The 21,192-nt window shown below is 38.0% G+C and overlaps 1 protein-coding gene and 2 long non-coding RNA genes across 3 annotated transcripts in view; 1 reads left to right on the forward strand and 2 right to left on the reverse strand.

Annotated features, from left to right (window-relative positions):
- The window catches only part of LOC126368432 (uncharacterized), a 38,552-nt gene extending 17,360 nt beyond the window's left edge, over positions 1–21,192 (reverse strand). The window contains exon 1 of the mRNA XM_050012430.1: positions 20,776–21,192. Within this exon, the coding sequence (XP_049868387.1) occupies positions 20,776–21,192 (417 nt within the window). The remainder of the gene's footprint in view (positions 1–20,775) is intronic.
- LOC126368522 (uncharacterized) lies at positions 5,114–7,501 on the forward strand. The gene is made up of 4 exons (XR_007566587.1): positions 5,114–5,752; positions 6,130–6,269; positions 6,378–6,465; positions 6,767–7,501. It is a non-coding gene; the product is annotated as an uncharacterized LOC126368522 (long non-coding RNA).
- Positions 7,579–9,151, reverse strand: LOC126368527 (uncharacterized). Its single transcript, XR_007566592.1, has 4 exons — positions 8,625–9,151; positions 8,351–8,542; positions 7,831–7,896; positions 7,579–7,751 (listed from the first exon to the last, which is right to left on the reverse strand). It is a non-coding gene; the product is annotated as an uncharacterized LOC126368527 (long non-coding RNA).

Below are 21,192 nucleotides of genomic sequence, written 5' to 3' on the forward strand. Positions count from 1 at the left end.
GGTAGCATATCGGCGAAATGCCTATTTGATTCGCCCGGGTTATTCAGGGCAAATACCAGGTTCTTACCGCGTCAAAATCAAGGACATGAGACCTATAAGTTCAAATTCAAAATTCAAAAATATCTTTATTCAGTAGGTAACATAGTTACACTTTGAATCGTCATTTTTTACATAACGAACGTCTCATCCGCCTAAAACTACTGCAGCTTCTCACAACCTGTATAGCCGGGTAAAGAAGCTGCAAGAAAAACCTCAGCACAGGGCCCTAGACGTTCTTTTTTTTTTAAAAAAAACATAGAATATTATTATACAATTGAGTAATTAAGCTGCCTAATATCAGTTCTCAGACAGTTAATAGGTACCATGCATTCATATCTCCTAAATAATCACTAACCTTATAATGACTTTTTTGCAACGTTTCTGTTTAACTACTGTCTTAAAACAGTTGAAAGGCTTACCCCTTCGGTGATACAGGGATACAAGGGATTAGCAACTAAACAAATTCGGTTTTTTTATTCAGTCCCATTCCAACAGAAATATGCATACCCACTTAATAATAATGTAAAGTGAAAAGTACTTACAGCAATTTAGTTCGTAAAGCCGTTTCATTGCGAAAAATCGCGTATTGATCGAGCTGTCAAAATGTCGGAGGTAATTTAAAAATTGCGGTTTTTTTGATAAATTATTACTAACGGGTCGTCCAAACAGGTTCATATGCCTTTTTAATACAATTCTGATTTCCAGAAGTATTCAATCTCGGTCGTATTTTACTAGGACTCCATGGTGTTGCCACCACGACGGTTGCGCCACCTTGTTGTGGCCAACACCAAAATGTATACAGTTGTATTATACACGGTGTTAGTGACATCGTAACGAATACTGAGGGGGATGATTCAGACCATGATTCTGAGTAAATATCAAGCCGTTGGTCCCGGCTGCATTAGCAGTCGTTAATAACCAGCAAACCGCACTGGGCCCGCGTGATGGTTTAAGGCCCGATCTCCCTAGCCATCCATAGGGAAGGCCCGTGCCCCAGCAGTGGGGACGTTAATGGGCTGATGATGATGAAATTGGGATTTAACGAGGGTGGAAGAAGCGATGGTCTGTCAAGATCGTAGTAAGTGAAATTTCGTAAATTCTGCCTACCCCAATGGGAAATAGGCATGATCCTATGTATGTATCCTCCTTATCCCACTCAAAGTGTGGTCGGCGCAACGGTCCTCTTCCATCCATTTCTGTCACCTATCATCTCAGTACTCACACCTTCCACACCTTCCACACACATATCCTTCTTTACACAATCCATCCACACTTTCTTGGTTCATCCATCACCTACCCCTATCTGTGTATGTATGTGTAAATCGGGATAGAGTGCGGTCAGGCGCAAATTATAAGACATATTTACTGCGCAACTCGTTTCCGGACGTTGACAGCGTTTTGCAAGGTTGTTGCGCGTGAGTCTGCATTTGCTATTGCTGGGTTGGTTTAATGATAAATATTAGGAGTTATCTAACGTGTCATATTTATTTTTAGATCCAGGCAGACTAATTGAGATTATATATTAAGAGAGAATGAGATCGTCTTTATTCGATTGTTTTTTTTTTTGTTTTGGTTTTTCCCGAAGGGTAAGGCAAAGGGAACTATGCCCATACAGCCATGTCTGACGTATTTTTTTTCTTGATGATTAATGAAATGATGAAAGGTGATGATGATGAAACCTAAGCCCCCACCCTCGGAGTAGACTCCTACTCCGAACCCCAAACGAATTAACTCAAAAGTCCGCATAAACTTTTGAGTTATGAAGCGGCTTCCCGGCACGAAGCGAAAATAAGCAGATACACTTTGTTTATTGAATACTCCAATATAATAACACTCGCGAATGTCTTCCGACTAACTTAATGCGATCATTAACCACAAAACACCACTTCGTATTAATTATTTAGATTACTCAATGAAGAACGCAACTGTCCCGTTCCCGTTTCCCGCCGAAAAGCCTTTATTCGATTGAATACATGTTAGGATCATAGATAATAGTTAAGCACATTTTACTAAACGTCAAAACACGAAATTACTATGAAATTTGTATCAAAAAGCCTCCTGGGGCCCTGGGGCCATAAGTACGTAGTCATTACATGAGCCATGTCAGTGGCCTATGGCGGCTCAATAGTAACCCTGACACCAGGGTTGATGAGGTTGGTAATTCACCTCACAACCCACACGATAGAAGAAGATCCAAAACAAACCGTGACGGCATAGAAAAACGTGACAAAAAACGTCGCACTTAATATTACATTTTTCTCTATTCATAAGTATGTTGAATATAAAAAAGAAAACTTTTTGTCACCTTTATTTATTTATTTATTTTTCTTTATTAAGGAAACAAACAGCTTACACAATAGATACTTAAAGATATAAACTTATAATTAAACACATTAAGCCAAAGCAGTTTCCACCGATGTATATAACATATATTATATTTCGTTGCAAATTGCGGTGAACTAGTCTATAAATTATATTAAGTTATACTGTTAGGCCCAAGAATTAAATTAATAGGTACAAAAAGAAACCTCTGTAAACAATCCCTCTATATCTAAGCATTCCCTTTAGATCTGTCTTTATTTAGTAATCAGAATTTCATAATTTATCTTTGACCTAGGAAACTGCCTAATTAATATCACGTAATCCAAGATTACCCCCTCCGGTTGATTGAGGGGAGGCCTGTGCCCAGCAGTGGGACGTATATAGGCTGTTGATGATGATGATGATCCAAGATTTGTGCCCGATTACTGTCATTTGTTCACTATTACCTACATGAGAGATGAATATAGCTAGCGAGGAGTATATGTATAATCTTCTTCTATCGAATGGGTTGTGAGGTGGATTACCAACCCCATCAACCCTGGTGTCAGGGTTATTATTGAGCCGCCATAGGCCACTGACAGGCTCATGTAACGACTACGTACTTACATCAGTAAGTAGTAACCGGGACCAACGGCTTAACGTGCCTTCCGAAACATGGAACATCTTACTTTTAGACAATCAGGTGAAGCCTGTAATGTCCTAACCAAACTAGGGATCACAAAGTGATTTTTGTGATATGTCCCCACCGGGATTCGAACCCGGGACCTCCGGATCGTGAGCACAATGCTCAACCACTGGACCACGGAGGCCGTATTTGTATAATAATATTCACATACACTTCTGCCTACCTTTTCGGGGATACCGACGTGAGATCTAGACCCATTTATATTTATATTTCTCAAATTGACTTCTCTATATTATAATACACTTCTCATCAAAAAAATCGAAACACTTCCGTTTTCATTGTTTCTGTCCGAATTTAACACAAAAAAGAATTCATACGATGAAAAAAAATACATAAATGTATAGCTGGCAGTTTGGCCATTACAGTAATAAGCGAAAATTCTAAATTCAAAATTAGAATTTCATTTGTTTATCTTATAAACGAAATGAATCACTGTTTTGAGACAAATGTGTGTTTAGGGTTGGAGTACATTTAGCGTTTAAAAACTAAAAATTGGCGCCTATCCTTAAACTTTTTGTTTTTTATTTCAATACTGTGACTTTGGGACGTCTGAAAAAAGGTTTTTTTTCTAAAACGTATGGATACTTCGCCCACAGAAGCCGCCCAAGTTGTGGCATTGCTGGATTCTGGCCTTAGTCAGCGTGTTGTGGCTGCAAGACTGCATGTAAGCCTGTCATCTGTTCATAGAGTCTATAAACGTTATCGGGAGACTGGTTTGTTCACGCGCCGTTCAGGATCTGGCAGGAATCGGGTCACTTCTGAGCGAGATGATCGATTTATTGTAACAACTTCTTTAAGAAATCGACGCCTTAACGCTTTTCAACTGCAGCAGCGGCTTCGTGTTGTACGAAGGGTGGCTGTAAGTGACTCTACAATTAGAAGAAGGTTGAAGGATCGTGGACTGGTACCGCATAAGCCAGCAAATGGGCCGAAATTAACTGCAGACCATCGAAGAGCGCGCCTTAACTTTGCACGTGAGCACCTAAATTGGTCATACCTACAGAACCGCCACCATAGCTGACCTTTTCTTCAATGCAGCATTGTGCATAGCGTTCTCCGTCTCTTCTGTAGACCTTGTTCCTTCCGTCGTTACCATACAGCATAATTTTACACTCATCAGAAAAGAGAACTTTGCTCCACTGTAGGTATGACCAATTTAGGTGCTCACGTGCAAAGTTAAGGCGCGCTCTTCGATGGTCTGCAGTTAATTTCGGCCCATTTGCTGGCTTATGCGGTACCAGTCCACGATCCTTCAACCTTCTTCTAATTGTAGAGTCACTTACAGCCACCCTTCGTACAACACGAAGCCGCTGCTGCAGTTGAAAAGCGTTAAGGCGTCGATTTCTTAAAGAAGTTGTTACAATAAATCGATCATCTCGCTCAGAAGTGACCCGATTCCTGCCAGATCCTGAACGGCGCGTGAACAAACCAGTCTCCCGATAACGTTTATAGACTCTATGAACAGATGACAGGCTTAGATGCAGTCTTGCAGCCACAACACGCTGACTAAGGCCAGAATCCAGCAATGCCACAACTTGGGCGGCTTCTGTGGGCGAAGTATCCATACGTTTTAGAAAAAAACCTTTTTTCAGACGTCCCAAAGTCACAGTATTGAAATAAAAAACAAAAAGTTTAAGGATAGGCGCCAATTTTTAGTTTTTAAACGCTAAATGTACTCCAACCCTAAACACACATTTGTCTCAAAACAGTGATTCATTTCGTTTATAAGATAAACAAATGAAATTCTAATTTTGAATTTAGAATTTTCGCTTATTACTGTAATGGCCAAACTGCCAGCTATACATTTATGTATTTTTTTTCATCGTATGAATTCTTTTTTGTGTTAAATTCGGACAGAAACAATGAAAACGGAAGTGTTTCGATTTTTTTGATGAGAAGTGTATAGGTCGATCTCTCTTTGTCATCATAATATAGCATAACATTATAGAACTTACTTCATATAATTTTCCTTAAAGAAATAATGTAAACTAAAATAAACATTATTCACGTTAATTATAACTTTTGATGTAACACAGCAGTGCAATTCTGTAAGGTAATTTTTGAAACTCGCATCTGAATCCGCGGTGAGTTTTTGTTTTGGCATTCTGTAAGACATGTACTTAAGTTGAATGCACACTAGCGACACAGTTGCGAGTACGGCGGCGAGTCGAACTAAAGTTGATGCGAGATTTTGACGTTTTTAGTATGAGATGACAGATGTATCCGCATTCTGTAAGGGTGATTCCCCGTTCACTTCGCTATTCACTTCACTTACGAACTCGATTTGATCTGTCAAATAAAAAGTTGATGTTCGTCGAGTGAAATCTATACGTTTATTAGTTATTTGCTGGTGATATCGTGTCTAATAAGACTCAATAAGTTTCAATTAAGGTAATTTAATAGATTAATGTTTAAAAAACTTTAGTGTAGTATTTTATCTGGTGCTAGTGTACATGTTTCTTCTGTTGAAAATCGCTCAAATGTTTTTATTAAAGTGTTTATTAGAGGAAGCTCATACTTTGGACAATTTTGAGTTACGTCGACAAGCCTATGAAATTCGTAGTCTGTCTCTATTGACCCGAGATGATAACTATGTCAGCGTATATAGTCTTTCGAAGCAATTAATCGACCAACTCGAGCTTGAGTTGCTCCCTATAATAAAAAAGTACCAAACGTCGAAGAAAAGGACTTACAACTCGTATTAAGGTGAGAAAATTACCTATCTATCTAATACCTCCTACCTATCAAATAAATTATCGTTATTTTGTTAAAATAGATTGATAGCATACTATTCCACACATATTGTGTACCTTGTCATTTTTGCCTAGTGGCAGCTACTAAAACATTATAAAAGAAAATGTTCGGACCTATTTGTCCCAAACATCTGCATCCTGCTGCATAAACAAAGTGGTTAAGGTACTCAACAATCCGAACATGATGAAAAAGTATATAAGGTTTCCCCAAAATATACAAGAAAGACAAATATTAAAGAGGAGATTTATATTTGAAGATTTTTGTGATAAAACATGCGTTGAAACCCTAATACGAGTACCCACTATCTACTTTCTTGTATTGAATTACAGGTTTCATGAAAAATTCATCATTGGCAGCATTGATGGCACTCTCGTAACTTAAAAAGACCGGCTGAGCATGAAGAGCGCTTCTTCTGTCGTAAGAATTATCATGCTAGGATGTGCAATTGAAAAAATATCATGTGCAATTGGTAAGTGAATTAGAATTTCTTGTCCCGCTTGATCAAACATCTTAGAGGTTCTCAAATTATTATTTGATGATCATCTCCCTAATCTTAGATTAAGTACCTATTTTTTAGATTACAGATGACAGTTTTATTTTTAATGAAGATGTAAGAGATCACTTAGAGGCTTTGACAAATGCTGGTGAAGAAATTGTTTTGTTTGGTAAGTTTTTCTTTAGTAAAGATATAATATATTTATAAAAGTGATAAAAATAATTATAAGTTGGCCCTTAACAAATCTATTTAAAAAGTTTTTAGATTTATTTAATAGGATACAGAGTATCTAACTGAAATTCTTTTCTAGACCATTCATCAGCTATCTAAATGCAACATTTCTCGTGGTTTATTGTATAATTCTGTAAAAGCAGCAACAAACTTACGTTTCAGTTTTATTAGTAAGGAATTCCTTACTAACAATTGGTTTAAATATTTAGTAATAAAGTTGTATTCTTCATATATTTCAGGTGGTTCTGGATATGCTGAGCGGGCTAACCTTATGACACCTATAAATAATGCCCCAGACAATACTCCTGAAACATATTATAACATGCTTGCGCAACTCCGTAAAACGCCAAATGGTTTGTTGAAGACGCTTCAGGTGTTTGTTAGTACACAGGGTCCTAGACTATCATCCTGATAAAGTTGCAATGCATGTTGTATTCTGCATAACGTGTTCAACCGGGCTGGAATGGAGGTAGTTAATTTGACTGAAGATGAAAACCTAGAGGAAGCTCAGGTGGCAGCCGAGACACAGAGAAGGCAACGTGCCAAATGATGATGATTTAAATGTTGGACGGTCGCAAAGGCCTCAAAGGACAAAGAAAAAAAAGTCAAAGATCTTGTGAATAGATTGTGGTGATCGCGTCGACGTTAACTCCACCTCAGTGTGAGAAGAGTAACAGAACCTTAGGACTAAATATTTTAATTATCTATGTAGATCTAGTTATAGTACATACTAAGGAATAACAGGTAGTTTAGAGGTATAGGTGAGTGTGTTGTTATCATACAGAATTACCTACTTTGTGTAATGTTATACAATACAATTGTATATAATAGGCTATTATTACTTTAGGGTCTGCTATTAACTTCAAAATTGTATTTTATGAATAAATAACGGTTTTTTATTATTATTTATATTTAGTACTAAGAACATTGAAAAAAAAAAGATTGTAATATAAGCAAAACCAGAAAAGAAACAACGAATAATAATAATATAACGTATAATAATCTACTTTAAAACTTTAAAATATAAAATTACAATTTAAATACTTATTTATTTGACCCCAGTTCAACCTAATAGCTTCTGCTAGCGCATTTAATCCTTCCTCCACTGCCGCCACAGCGTTAGCGGCAATTCCGTCTCTCTCAATGCTGCGCTTCATCATGGTCGCCTTGACCAGTGCATTGGGCCGCTGAATTTCTAACTGCTGCTCTTCAACTCACTGAAATCTGTAAGAGTAATAGTAGTTTATTTCAGCACATAAATGTAGTCAAAATAACATTAGATCAAATAAACTGAAATACGTACTTCTGAATGTCCACTGCTTTGTATTAAAGAGTGAGGCTGGGGAACCAATTGTATTGGGTCTGATTGCTGAAAATAAAATCATGTACTTTATTATTATTATTTTAGTATAATAACGACGAACACACCTAATTTAATAAAACTCTGACTAAAAATAGCTGGATTCCCAGTGGGCACCTCCAGTACTAAACCCTGAACCCCTATACAAAGCCACTATCCGTTCCTCCAATGCAAGTTCAGCTACATCCTCCACCCCACCACCAGTCCTACGTCTAGCTGCAGCCTGTGCTGCTACTTTTTTAACGGCACGTTTTTACTCAGACAGATAATATATCAATAATATATAGATAATATATATATATTTAAAGTGTTTAGAATGCGTTAGTAGGTACATTGTTAATGAATAAATTGCAGAGATTGACAAACTCAATAAACAAGCTAGGTTGAAATTCAATTTTTTTTACATTTGAAATGCTTCAAGAACAGTATTCCGGACAAGAAATATTAATATTAACATACTCACTTTGGTCCACTGCTTGTATGTTTTAATCGTCCCACCCATATTATTGAGCCGCTATGACAAAACTTCCTAGTGCTCCACTCTCTGGCATATTGAGTTTTTGAAAAACCCTTTGCCAGATCTGGGTTTCTCTCCAGGAAGTCAATCATTGCTTCTATTAGGGCAAAGGACAGATGGGATGGGCGCTCGCTTACACTGAAAAGATTTTTGTTTTTGTTACAAAACAAAATAATTCCAGTCAGTAAGAGATTAATTTTAAGTAAAAGAATAAACTTACTTCATTATCCCGTTTCAAAATATGTCCACACGCAGCCAAAACACCACAATCTATGCACCAAACCACTTAAAAACATATAAATGCACTTGAAATTCCTCAACTTTGTTTTCAAACATTCGTACAAAACTTTTTTTAGCTTTGAGTTATAAAAATGTAAGCATAGATTCAATGCTCATTCATCCAAAAGAATTAAGTTTATGATTAAAAACATTATAATTTAACTTATTAAGGCTTGAGTAATTTAAATTCGAGTACAGAAACGTGAATAAAATCATCCAAATTATAGTTCTTTGGCAGAATTTCATTATTTTAGCTAAAAACAATAAATCGGTAATTACCGATTGGTATCTTCTCATTAAGCGCCAATCACTAGTTACTCGAAAGATATATCGAAGCTCACTTCACTTCGCAAGTGAGCTAGTGATGTTTACAGAATACAAAATCAAGGTCAGGTGAGATCGAATGCGAAGTGTAAGTGAGCGTCGAAGTGATAAGCGAGTTATTGTTCGAGATCTACAGAATCGACATACAGCAATGATATCATAAGGGTTATCAACGGCGGTTTCTTAGAGCTTGCGTTTTATATTAATGTAGGGGTGGCGAACTACAACCATAGTGTGTTGTGGTACACATTATTAGTCATCTTATAACCAGGGTTCGAAAGGGCCTTATGGCAAATATCGATATATTTTTATCATAGGATATTTTCCGCACTAACAATGGTGTTGAGGTCTTCACCCGTATCCCTGGGCAAGGGTTCTACGTTATACCCCGTAGGTCTGGGTCCCTATTCGAACTCAGCCACCATCTTACTCCGGCCTACTGAAGTAAGAGGCGCAACCTCAACGGCTGCAGAGGCGGAGATGGGAGCCATCGGTACGGCAATGCAGGACGGAAGGGGCATGTCACAGGGACTGTAACCTGGAACCTGACAGAGGGCAGCAGTAACTGTCAGTACTATTCAGAGGCAGAGGACAGGAGTCCTAGTATGGCTTTGTAATAGACTACTCTGGGCGCCATCCCATTCGCGTCAGACAGAGTACTGCGGGGCGGAAGGCAAGAGGGAAACCACTGCCCTATTTTTCCCTAAAAAAGTAGCATGGAGAGTATTTTACAGAAATGCTGCACCGACAAGAGCGTGGCTCTTAAATTGATGATGATGAACAATGGTGTGATAAAAGGTGTTGTATTGTTAGCGGTGTGACAAACAAGAATAAAATTCCTGTTTGTCATACTGGTGTGACAACCTGGTGTGACTACGAGTCCGGAGGGGGATAACGGATAATTGGGTAGTTTCGTAGGTCAAAGATAAATTATGATATTCTGATTAAAGGTGACAAAAAAGGTTCTCTTTTTTCTATTTAACATATTTATGAACTTTAATTAAGAATTTGAAAATAATAAAGAATAATGTACTTAATCATAAGTGCAACATTTTGTTACGTTTGTCACAGAGTGCTTTTTCATATAATTTCGTGTTTTGACGTTTAGTAAAAAGTAACTGATTTGACTAGTTGGAAACTTTGGCAGAATCATCGTTTCTGAACGATGCAGCCACAAACAAAGAAAATAGATATAGTTGGAATAAGATCTCAATTTATTTATGGATAGCTCAAATTGACGGCTGTACGCTAATGATAATTATCATTGATAATTGAACTGAGAATTAATAATTATTATTATAATTCAAGATACGTGTGGATGTGTTGTGTGGAAGGCAAAACGAAAACCACTGCCCTATATTTACCTAAAAAAGTAGCATGGAGAATGCTACACCGACAAGAGCGTGGCTCTTAAATTAGTGATGACATGTAGGAAAATCAGTCATCTAGAAGTTAATAAAAATAATATTATTAAAAAGTATTTCTTTCTTATTTTAACAGCTTATAGTTTTGAGACAACACCAAGAAGCACTGATGTCCCTTAAATTGGGGGTGAAGATATTATATGTATATTTGTTAGTAACTGTTATTTTATCAACACAACTGTGATATTAATATCACGATAATTATTATTAACTTTACTATCAAATGACTACTAAGGAGTGTGATTATATAGATAATTTCGAACCCTACTTAAATCATACACAAAGTGATATAAGTATGTATCAGAGTATATGTATAATTATATTTTTGGACCCATACGAATAGATTGACAGCCCTATATTTTGCATTACATGCATTGACGTTATTTCTGTGAATAAGTAACTTATTAATAGCTCATATCAACAATTGCATTGGTAACTAGGAGTATTTTCTCAATGCTCGGGTACATGTTTATTCAAAAATATAAATTCTAATTTAACCCGAGGCCTTTTTAATTAAAAACATCATAGAAGGGAAGCTACAAGGAAAGAGAGGAAGAGGAAGATCAAAAAGAGCTTACATGGAACAGATTAAAGAGAAGGCGAACGTTAATTTTAATTCTAATTGTTATTGTCTATTTTATATAATGTGTATTTTTGTTTTGACTGTAATGTTTATTACGAATAAATGAATTCTAATTTGGATCAGATATGGTATAGAATTATGTTGCTACCTATTATATATTATATATATTTTTGGGAACGTAGCCTGGAAAGGTCCTCAATAAATAATAATATTTTTTTACATTATTAACGTACTTATAATGAAAAACATCAAAATTATTTAAATGTCATTTTTTTATTTAAAAATTCTTGACTAGTGTATGAAACTCATTATTGATGTTATGTAGTACCTACGAAATAATTTTCATTGTTAATATTAATTGAACCGCGCGGTGTCTTTAGAAGTACATTGACTTATGCTATGTTTACATACAGGTACTTTAGGCAAGTAAAAGTGCATATAGCAAGTGAATGTAGGATCAGAGTTCGCCGAATCGTGATTTAAACGTAAAGAGGTCGCTAAATACGGAACATGCATATTGCGACTGTAACTGCAACTCTGTAGGTTCAGACACAGGGTCGGAGTAAGGACTTAGAAACTCAGAACACTGACTTTTTATTAAAAAAAAACCCGGTCAAATGCGAATCTGACTTGCACACCTAATGTTCCGGCTTTGACTTGTTGACTACCTACATATTTATACCAATCGATTATACCAACTGTAAAACCGTTATAATCGCAATAACATTTTATTTTGCCGTTGAAAAAATGCCGTCTCCCAACACCGACATAAGTCGTGATTATTTTTATCATCACTAATTTAAGAGCCACGCTCTTATCCGTGTAGCATTCACAATTAGTCTATCAAAGGCCAGTTCCTTCACTTCCTTATAAGACACGACGTTCGCCTTCTCTTTAATCTGTTCCATGTAAGCTCTTCTTGATCTTCCCCTTCCTCTCTTGTAGCTTCCCTTCTATGATGTTTTTAATTCAAAGGCCTCGGTTTTCTCTCTGCCTTTCTGCGTCAGCTTCCACGCTTCACATTCAAAGACGGTATTAGTTTACCAACTGCAAATAAGTTTCAATCCGTGTAAAAATTTAAACCAGAATAGAACAAGGGTAAGTTGATCTATTGGTCTATACCAGTAAGTCATATATCAACCAATAATCAATCAATAGGATATTTCATATACTTTATTTTATTGTATAATGACAAATGTCTAACTCGTGGGGTAGTTTGTGTAAAAATAAAAAAAAAGATTGTTAATGCGCGGTTTTGTTATCAAAAATTACATTCGAATGTTATTTTTCAAAAAAGCGCTTACGTGGTTATCACTATACCGGGTGTTAGTGACATCGTAACGAATACTGAGAGGGATGATTGAGACCATGATTCTGAGTTAATATCTAGTGGAATTTTCCGTCGCAAAATTCATGAAATTTTGAGTTTTGTTTTTAATTATTTTCAATTCCATATTGTGCTTTTAGCTGCATAGAACCCAAATTTCAATAAAAAAAACAATAATGACAAATTATCGAAAATTTTCGATGTAATGGAGACAACAGCTGCTCGAACGGGTCAACGGCCACACGCACCGCGCCGCGCGCCCCGCTCCGCACGCCCCGCTCCGCGCGCTCCGCGCCGCACGCCGGCGGCGGCGCGGCGGCGGCGGCGCGGCCTACAAAGTAGGCACTACGAACCGATCCTATTTCTTTCTCTGTCTATCGTAAATTATAAATTTATTTTATTCTTATTCTTAAATGGACGGATATTCAACAGGCATAAAATTTATGGAATACACGTCAATTTTAAGCAGAAATCTAAAACAACCGACAGAATTAAGTTGACAGCACACGTCAAACGGTTTGCATACCACCGAGATACCTTTTTGATTCGACCGGGTTATTCATTCATTTACTCATAGGAATCGGGGCCATTATCTACCTAAAACAGTTGAAACAGTAAATAATTGTATTCTTTGTTGTCATTAGAATAACTAACAACCAACTAACACAACCACCACAGATTAGATAATTAGTTACCTACTATGTCAACCATCCACCAACTTAGTATGTAAGTACCTACGCTAAACCTCGCTACACAAAAATCGAGCGAGATCGCGTCTAGAATTCGCGGCGGACACTCCGCCAGAGTGTTGCCTATCGATATTCTATCGATACCTAGTTAAAAAAAACCAATAGTAGGTACCTATCGATAGATCTTTTAGATCAATACCCATTATTGTTACAAAGCAAGACCTATCGGTACTATCGCTAGTATCGATCTAAATGTACTATCACTACTTTCGATAGTTTAGACAATTTTCAAGTTCAACAATTGATAATCTACCTATCGATAGTTCGGCAACTCCGCCGCGTAGGCAATGTCGGCATGTTCAAAGAAAAAAATTGTCCGAGAGGAGTGATCTTATTTTTCTTGTTACATGTTGGTACCGAGGTACTAAGTACATACTAAGTTATTCGTGTTTTAAATCTCATTGTTAAATCATCAGTAAAGAACTAATTAAACCTATCCTGTTCTGTGTACAATATTCATGTAACGGCTACGTGCTTACATAAGTACCTAGTAGACGGGAGCAACGACTTAACGTACCTTCCGAAGCACGGATCATTTTACTTTCGGACAATCAGGTGATCAGCCTGTAACGTCCCAACCAAAGGCCTTATAAACAGATTTTTGTGATATGTCCCCACCGGAATACGAACCCGGACCCTCCGCATCCCATCGCTCAACCACTGGACCACATAGGCCAAGAAGGTTCTAAGACATAATTAAAGGATCCTGGGACGCAAAACCTCCGAGTTAGGGCTTGTTTGATCTGTCTTGATGGATACTCGGACGTGAATAGCCTCACGGATCAAGGGCAACGCGCGCCAATAAAGTAGGCATTACGAACAGATACTAGGTATTTCTTTGAGTTGATAGGTATCAAGTGAAGTTTCCTGTCGCAAAATTCATAAAAAAATAGATTTTTTTTAGTCCCATATTGTGTTTTAAGCTGCATAGAACGCACATTTAAAATAAACAAATAAAAATTACTAATTATTAAATTTTATCAATGTCATCAATACTAATAATAACGTATCTACAACTTCAGCTATGCGCAGGTGAATAGCCGGCGCACGGGTCAAGGGCAATGCTCGCCAATAAAGTAGGCATACGAACAGATACTATTTCTTTCTCTGTCACTTGCACCATAAACATACTTCTCTCTCTCTGTCTAGTCGTCGGCTCGACTCGGCCGCGGCCGGTGCGTCGTCGGCACGCCTTTGATGCTTTGCGCTAACGCCGCCGCGCGCTTCCGCTGCGCTCAGTCGAATACTAAGCTTGACCCGAATCGCGTGATGTTTTTCGAGGATATTTTTTTCGTGTTTGTGAGTGTTTTGTGTTTGTTTTATTCTGTAAATGAGTAGTGTCGACTATGATGATAGATCATAGACCATTTACTGCACAAAAGTATGGAAGATTGTTGATGTTTATTAAAGAGCAAGGTGTTGTGTTTGTGAGTGCGTGTGATACCTACCTACCGCGGAGGAAACGCGATGTTGCATACCTAACCTACGTGACGTGACATGTTCTAGGGTACCTACCTAGGTACTTCATCCGAAGGAATAACAATTAAGGTAAGGCAAGAGTAGGGTTTTTATTGTTAATAAGTTAGGAACGTTTTAATAACTGGTAGGTAGGTACCGTGCGTGAAAAATCGTGGCAGTAGGTGTTCTACTTCAACAAACTCAACATTTTTAAACGTTGCACCACTAAGCATCTAAATACAAGAGAATGAAAACTCCTACCTAGATACAACATCGTATCACGCACGCACGCGTAACGTAGCCGTGCGTAGGTTTAACGTCTGTGTGCCGCGTTGTTCGACTTACATTGCGGCACAGTAAAAATTCAAAATCTTAATTAAACATTTGCGACAAGAAAAACACCCACCATCGTTTTTAGTTCAATCAAATAGGCGTTCCATTTTTTTTTTCGTTACGATGTCCCTAACACCCTGTATACCACGCTGTGTGATAGGAATTAACCCATTCCAACAGGTACCTTGTTCAATTCCCACCGCCCAAGAAGAGCAGTTGATTCGCACCACGGTCCGAACCGCTGGCGGTCCGAACCGACCAAAAGTGCCCCCTGTGTCGGCCCTGGCTGTGGATCAGGGGAATTACAAGCAGTGAGCCAATTATACAAAGTTTAGCGTTAGCAACTACGTGCGAACTAACCTATTTCACTCGGCAACCTGAAACACTCGGACCAAAATACGAAACCGTTTGGTTTCATTGTATATTTTACGGTTGCAACCATAGAGTTACGTCATTGGTTAATTTACTATGTACAGTCATGAGCAATATAATGTACCCACGTTAGGACTCTGTCGCACTAACATATTTGACATTTAGTGAGACTTACAGTTCAATTTGTCAAAAAAGTTAATGTGACATGGTACCAAAGTGTATACATATTAATGCTCGTGACCGTACTTACTACATCCGCTGTAAATAGAGAGGTATGCCTATGCAGTCCTATGACAAGCCGCCATTGCTAGCCCATTGATGACGTTAGTGTTACCATGAAATTGGTATCTCCAACATTCCAAGGACGTAAATTTTATGTCGGTCCTTTCTTTGAAGTAGTCATTCTGTGAAAAATACCAGTAGGCTCTAAACGGTAACTGCGCCGCGCGAATTATATCTAGCGCTTGGACCAATAAACGATACGAATGCTATCTACGTAGATGGACGTCAAACGCCTATTGGTCGATGGCCTCGATATAATTCGCGCCGCGCGCGGCGCGGTCACCGTGCAGAGCCTACTGGTATTCTTATACCATGGTTATGGTAATGTCAAAGGTAATAAGGATCTAACCTAACACATTCTACTTTTCTTCAGTCCAACGGAGAGTCATTTTTATTAACTTCACTACAAGGTGATACGAGATATAAAACATTTTGAAATAACAAATGTTTACGAGTAAACATTATGTTTTACCGCCATCATCCAGCTTAGGTCGTAAAATGAGTACTAAAACATGTCTAGAGTTGAAAGATAAAGTTATGCGAGGAATGTGGAGATGGTTTTATCGCATTGATTTGTTCCCACTTGTTAGGCTCTATTGTTTAGGTATAGGCACACCTTACGCATAAGTACCTTAGAAGTTTACTACTTAATTTGCATTTACTTAATTTGCACTTTTAGTAGGTCCCGTACCTACCTACCTACCTATATATGCAGGGTGTTAGGCCAGGTTTCCACTGATGCGGAGATGGGCGGAGAAGAGCGGAGATGTGCGGATTTGACCAATCACAGCGTTAGAGAGAGCGAAAAACGAAGACGCTCTGTCACTCTCTTCCTCACGGTGATTGGTTGATTCCTGCACATCTCCGCACAGCTCCGCGTCAATGGAAACGCAGCCTTAGTGACATCGTAACGACTACTCAAGGGGGTTCATGATTCTGAGTTAATATGAAGTGGGATTTTCCTCTGAGGCGAAGATGGGAGCCATCGGTACGGTAATGCAGGATGGAAGGGGCAAGGGACTGACAAGGGACTCTCAGGGACTGTAACCTGGAACCTGACAGTGACAGAGGGCATCTGTAACTGTCAGTACTGTTCAGAGGCGGAGGACAGGTCCTAGTACGGGTTTGAAATAGATTACTCTGGGCGCCATCCCACTCACGTCAGACAGAGTACTGCGGGGCGGAAGGCAAGAGGGGAAACCACTGCCCTATTTTTTCCTAAAAAAGGAGCATGGAGAATACTACACCGATAAAAGAGCGGCTCTTAAATTATTGCATCACATCACTGAATTATATATATATACGACGGAAAGTTCCACTTGATATCAACTAAGAATCATGGCCTGAATCATCCCTCAAAGTTTTCGTTACGATGTCACTAACACCCTGTATATATACATATATACGTTGCTTTTATGAAGGATTGGGTGCGAGTGACATACATCGTTTGTCACAAGTTCTAATCCCAGCTCGGGCTACAAACCATTGAATTCGACTAAAACAAAGTTGGCGAGGAGTAGCTGTATACTGTACACCACTGCCTACTCCTTCAGGGATAAAGGCGTGATGCTGTATTATGTTAATAATTATTTTAGTCTAATAATAAGTATGATTATAAATATAAACATAGGGTCATCAAGGTCTGTTTTAAAATAAATTTATCTTTCTGTGTTAATGTACTCGTAAAAATATTAATATGATATAGAATTTATTACAAATAATATAGGTATGTAGAGATGTTGTTAGAAAAGAGTATTTACATACATACATACATACATACATAAACTCACGCCCGTTATCCCTAATGGGGTGGGCAGAGCCACAAGTAATCAAAGACAACTTGCAGCCACTGTTGATACGATGTCGTAAGCTGGATATGATGAACCTTATGGTGATAAGGGATCAGCCTATCGCCCATAACATTTAAAAGAGTATTTAATATTGTAATATCAATTTAATTCTTGCAACGTAACTAGTTTCGTAGCAAGTCCAGCACCTGGGTTCGAACCGACACTTCCCGATTGAGAAGCAAGCCGGTGAACAACAACACCAAAGTGGCTGTTGGCTGTGGGTTTGGTCAGTGGCATAGTGGCTATGTTATTTTATCAATATGTTTTATTACTCGAAGGAAGTTTTAAGTGAAACTGTGTTACTGTTCGTGACATCGAAGAACATTTACACACATCCATCAATCATTCCGCGGCCGAAATGTAATGTTATGATTATGTCGAAATATAAAGAAATTATACACATATTCTGATTTATGATTATAAATAAATCTATGAAACTGATACAGTTACGTTAGTTATTCGATTAATTTGAATAATAATGTAATATTATGTAAAAGTTTAATGTATAAATTCATAACTAAAAGTACTTACCCTTCTTCCACTCGCTCATCGAAATAAATAAATTTGGAAAAAAGAATACCATGTTTTTAAAATAAAATTAATTTGAAATTAGAATTATTAGCCAAACAAAAAATATTTTGATTCGAAATGGCCAGTACTGCAGAACAGCAATTTCATAGGTAAAGACTTAATTTTCACAGGGACCGCTTACCTAACCTGAAGATTTGACAGGACCGGATTTTTCCAGAAGCGTGACTGCCTGTCTGACCTTCCAACCCGCGAAGGAAAAACCAGCCCAATACAGGTTAGGTCACATACCTCCGAAAATGCATTTCTCAGGAATGTGGGTTTTCTCACGATGTTTTCCTTCAGCGCTGTGATAATAGGTTATGTTTACGGTCAGATCTAACAAAAAGCTCTGTATCTCTGACTACCCCATTGGGATGTAGTCGTGAGCTTGTATTATATATTATGTCCAAATCTAAGTTATGATGTTTCAGCAATCAAATTAATTTGAATGTAGACAGACTGGCCTAGTATTCAAAATAGTCTGAGACTTAATAAAACTCTACCGAGCGTTAACTATTTCCCTGACGTTCGAAAGTTATAGTTAAAATTAACTGGGATGATCAAAGACACTGCGTTTTGGTTTGTTTGTTAGCTGTCAGTTAATCTCGGCGGTAGCACTATTTTGTTTAGAAATAGAGCGAATTTTATTTGATTTTATAATTTTGACGAGTTTCCATAATTCGGAAGGCATGTTAAGCCGTTAGTCCCGGCTACTAGCTGTGGGAATACCTCGAACAACAAGCAATGGAGCAGCGTAGTCGATTATGCTCAATACCTCCACTATGGTATTAGAAAACGTCCATCTGTTGCTTCTTTCTGTTTTTCTAATAAGCTAAATAAAATAAAAAGAGACACATATATCACATGTCTTTCTATTCACTTCTTTTATTTATATATGTTGTTGTTTTTGTTTTCTCGTTTTTTTGGTTTTTTTTTTTAATATTTGTTATTATATTTTTTATATATAATTATTTCACTTTGTGCCCTCCCACTTTTATTGCCCTCTCACACCACGCGGGGTAGGCTGGACAAGGTCTCCTTTAGAGATAAGCCCATCTGTCGTATATATTCACGCGGCATTTATGTGTTTGTTAAACTAAGTATGTTTACGTCCGCAAAAATATAATACAACACTTATGTACACCCAAACAATCCGTAGCGACAACATAAATAAAACCGTGTGCCGTAGGACAGAGAAACTGTAATACTTCTGGAGTGATTCGTATAAACCTTGTTGAAGCAAACTCAGGGTTTTCGGTCAAGAATGCTAGCTGAAGCAAATCCACCACTAAGGCAATCCCTTACTAATGCGGGATCCCGGTTTCGCGAGATCTCGTCTAATTTTATCGGGATCAATCTATTTATTTATTTATTTAAGATACACCATCGGTATATACATATTCTGCTCCGCACCACCCAAATCTCCTGGTAGTTGCGGCTTCCGAATACATTCCGCTTAGGGACGGTACTGAAAAGTATCGGCATCCGAAAGACATAATATACGATCCCGACGACCCTATTACTCTAGCCATAGAGGCAGCCAATCAGCTCGCGACACCAAACACTTCAGGACCCCGATACCGACCCCGCCGGCGTGGTCGACGATTTCCCTCATTCAGCGCTTATCGCTATCGACCCACTAGGGTAGATTAATTCTTTCAAATATTTTTCCTCTCAGACGACGCCCTGAGCCGAGGTTCGCGCCCAACTGGGCACCCTCAGGCCTGTTGTCTTAAACGTTGTATCGGGTGAGAGCCTTCAGCGCTCCCCATTGTCCGGCCAAGTAGTTAATGCCATCTGCTGCAAATCTACAATAAGTCACGTCAAAAAAAAAAGGTATATACATAAAAATTACATGAATAAAATTCAACGGACAATGAACGTATGTTATACCATTACCGGCGTATACAACATTCCAGTTAAAATTTTAAACAAATAACAAAACAACACGTACACGTGTTTGAGGTAACTTAAAGCTGGAAGTTAAATAATAATTGGATAAAAACTATATAAAGTAAAATAATAGGAAATTGAATTAATTTATATAATACTTGTAATTTTATATTTTCGAGATTGACGGGATTGGGCGAATCTCCTCAAGTTATAAGTACTTTTTGTTTTGATTATGCTGATTTCCAAAGAAAAGTTAATTATTCAGTTAGTTATATTGAAGAATAAAGGTTTTTGTTTTCTTTCAAAAATATTTTGTTTTAATTACCTCACTATCACAGACAAGCAGTTTCCATCGTTTTCAGCCATCCTAACTTTTTTTTTATGAACTAGACGAGATCCCGAAAATTTCGGGATTGCAAATATCAATCCCGCGAGATCTCGAATTTGTAATCTCGAGTCGGGATTGCATTCCCTAACCACTACAAAAACCACAGTAACAAATTTCGTGGTAGGGTTTGGTTTTTAATACCAAGAACTTTACTTCCTTAATTATAATAATGACAATGAGGGAATTTCCAGGTTACGTTCACCAAAAACAATATAGATGGCGTTGTTCAGTTTAAACGTGATAATTATCTAATTTTCTCATTTCTCGGGTACATAATTATTCCTGGTAATGGTTGCCTGGAAAAAATTGCTCTAGAGAAATAAGGCCGCCCAAATTGTACGGTATTTATGTGTTGTGTCTGATTGTTGAAAATTAGTTCTGTGCAATAAAGAATATTTGATTTGATTTATTTGTAATTTTATGGGCCTAAAATTTATTTATTATTCATTTATTTATTTTAAATCATGGCCTGATATGATATCATAGTCCCTTTTCCCTAAAGGAGCACCTATATCATTATGATAATATTCACCACTTACCTCGTCAATCCATTCGCCATCAGCGTACTCTCCGTCAGTCAGCCTTTCACTCTTCTCTTCTCCCTTCATATGCTGCAACTCTTTCACCACTCCCTCTAACTGCTCTGCACTGAGCATCCCCCACAGCTGCATCGCAGACAACAGCTCCTCATCATCATCTGTCAACTCCCTGTCATCGGGTCCTAGGGAATTCAACCGGTCTAACTTCGCATAAAGCTTATCTTCAGGAGTTGAACTTAAAGCTAGAGATGACTCGGATGGAATGGTTAACTTTTCTAGCTTTTCGTAAAGTTTGTCGAGTCTGTCCGCGAAGGATGGCGGGTCGGTGACGTAGGCGGGGGTCCGGTGCGTGAGGAGCACGAGTAGCAGCGATAGACGCAACATGACGCGGCGGCGGCTCGGCAGCAACTGACACAT

Source organism: Pectinophora gossypiella, chromosome 7 (assembly GCF_024362695.1).
Source record: "Pectinophora gossypiella chromosome 7, ilPecGoss1.1, whole genome shotgun sequence".
Taxonomy (NCBI): Eukaryota; Metazoa; Arthropoda; class Insecta; order Lepidoptera; family Gelechiidae; genus Pectinophora; species Pectinophora gossypiella.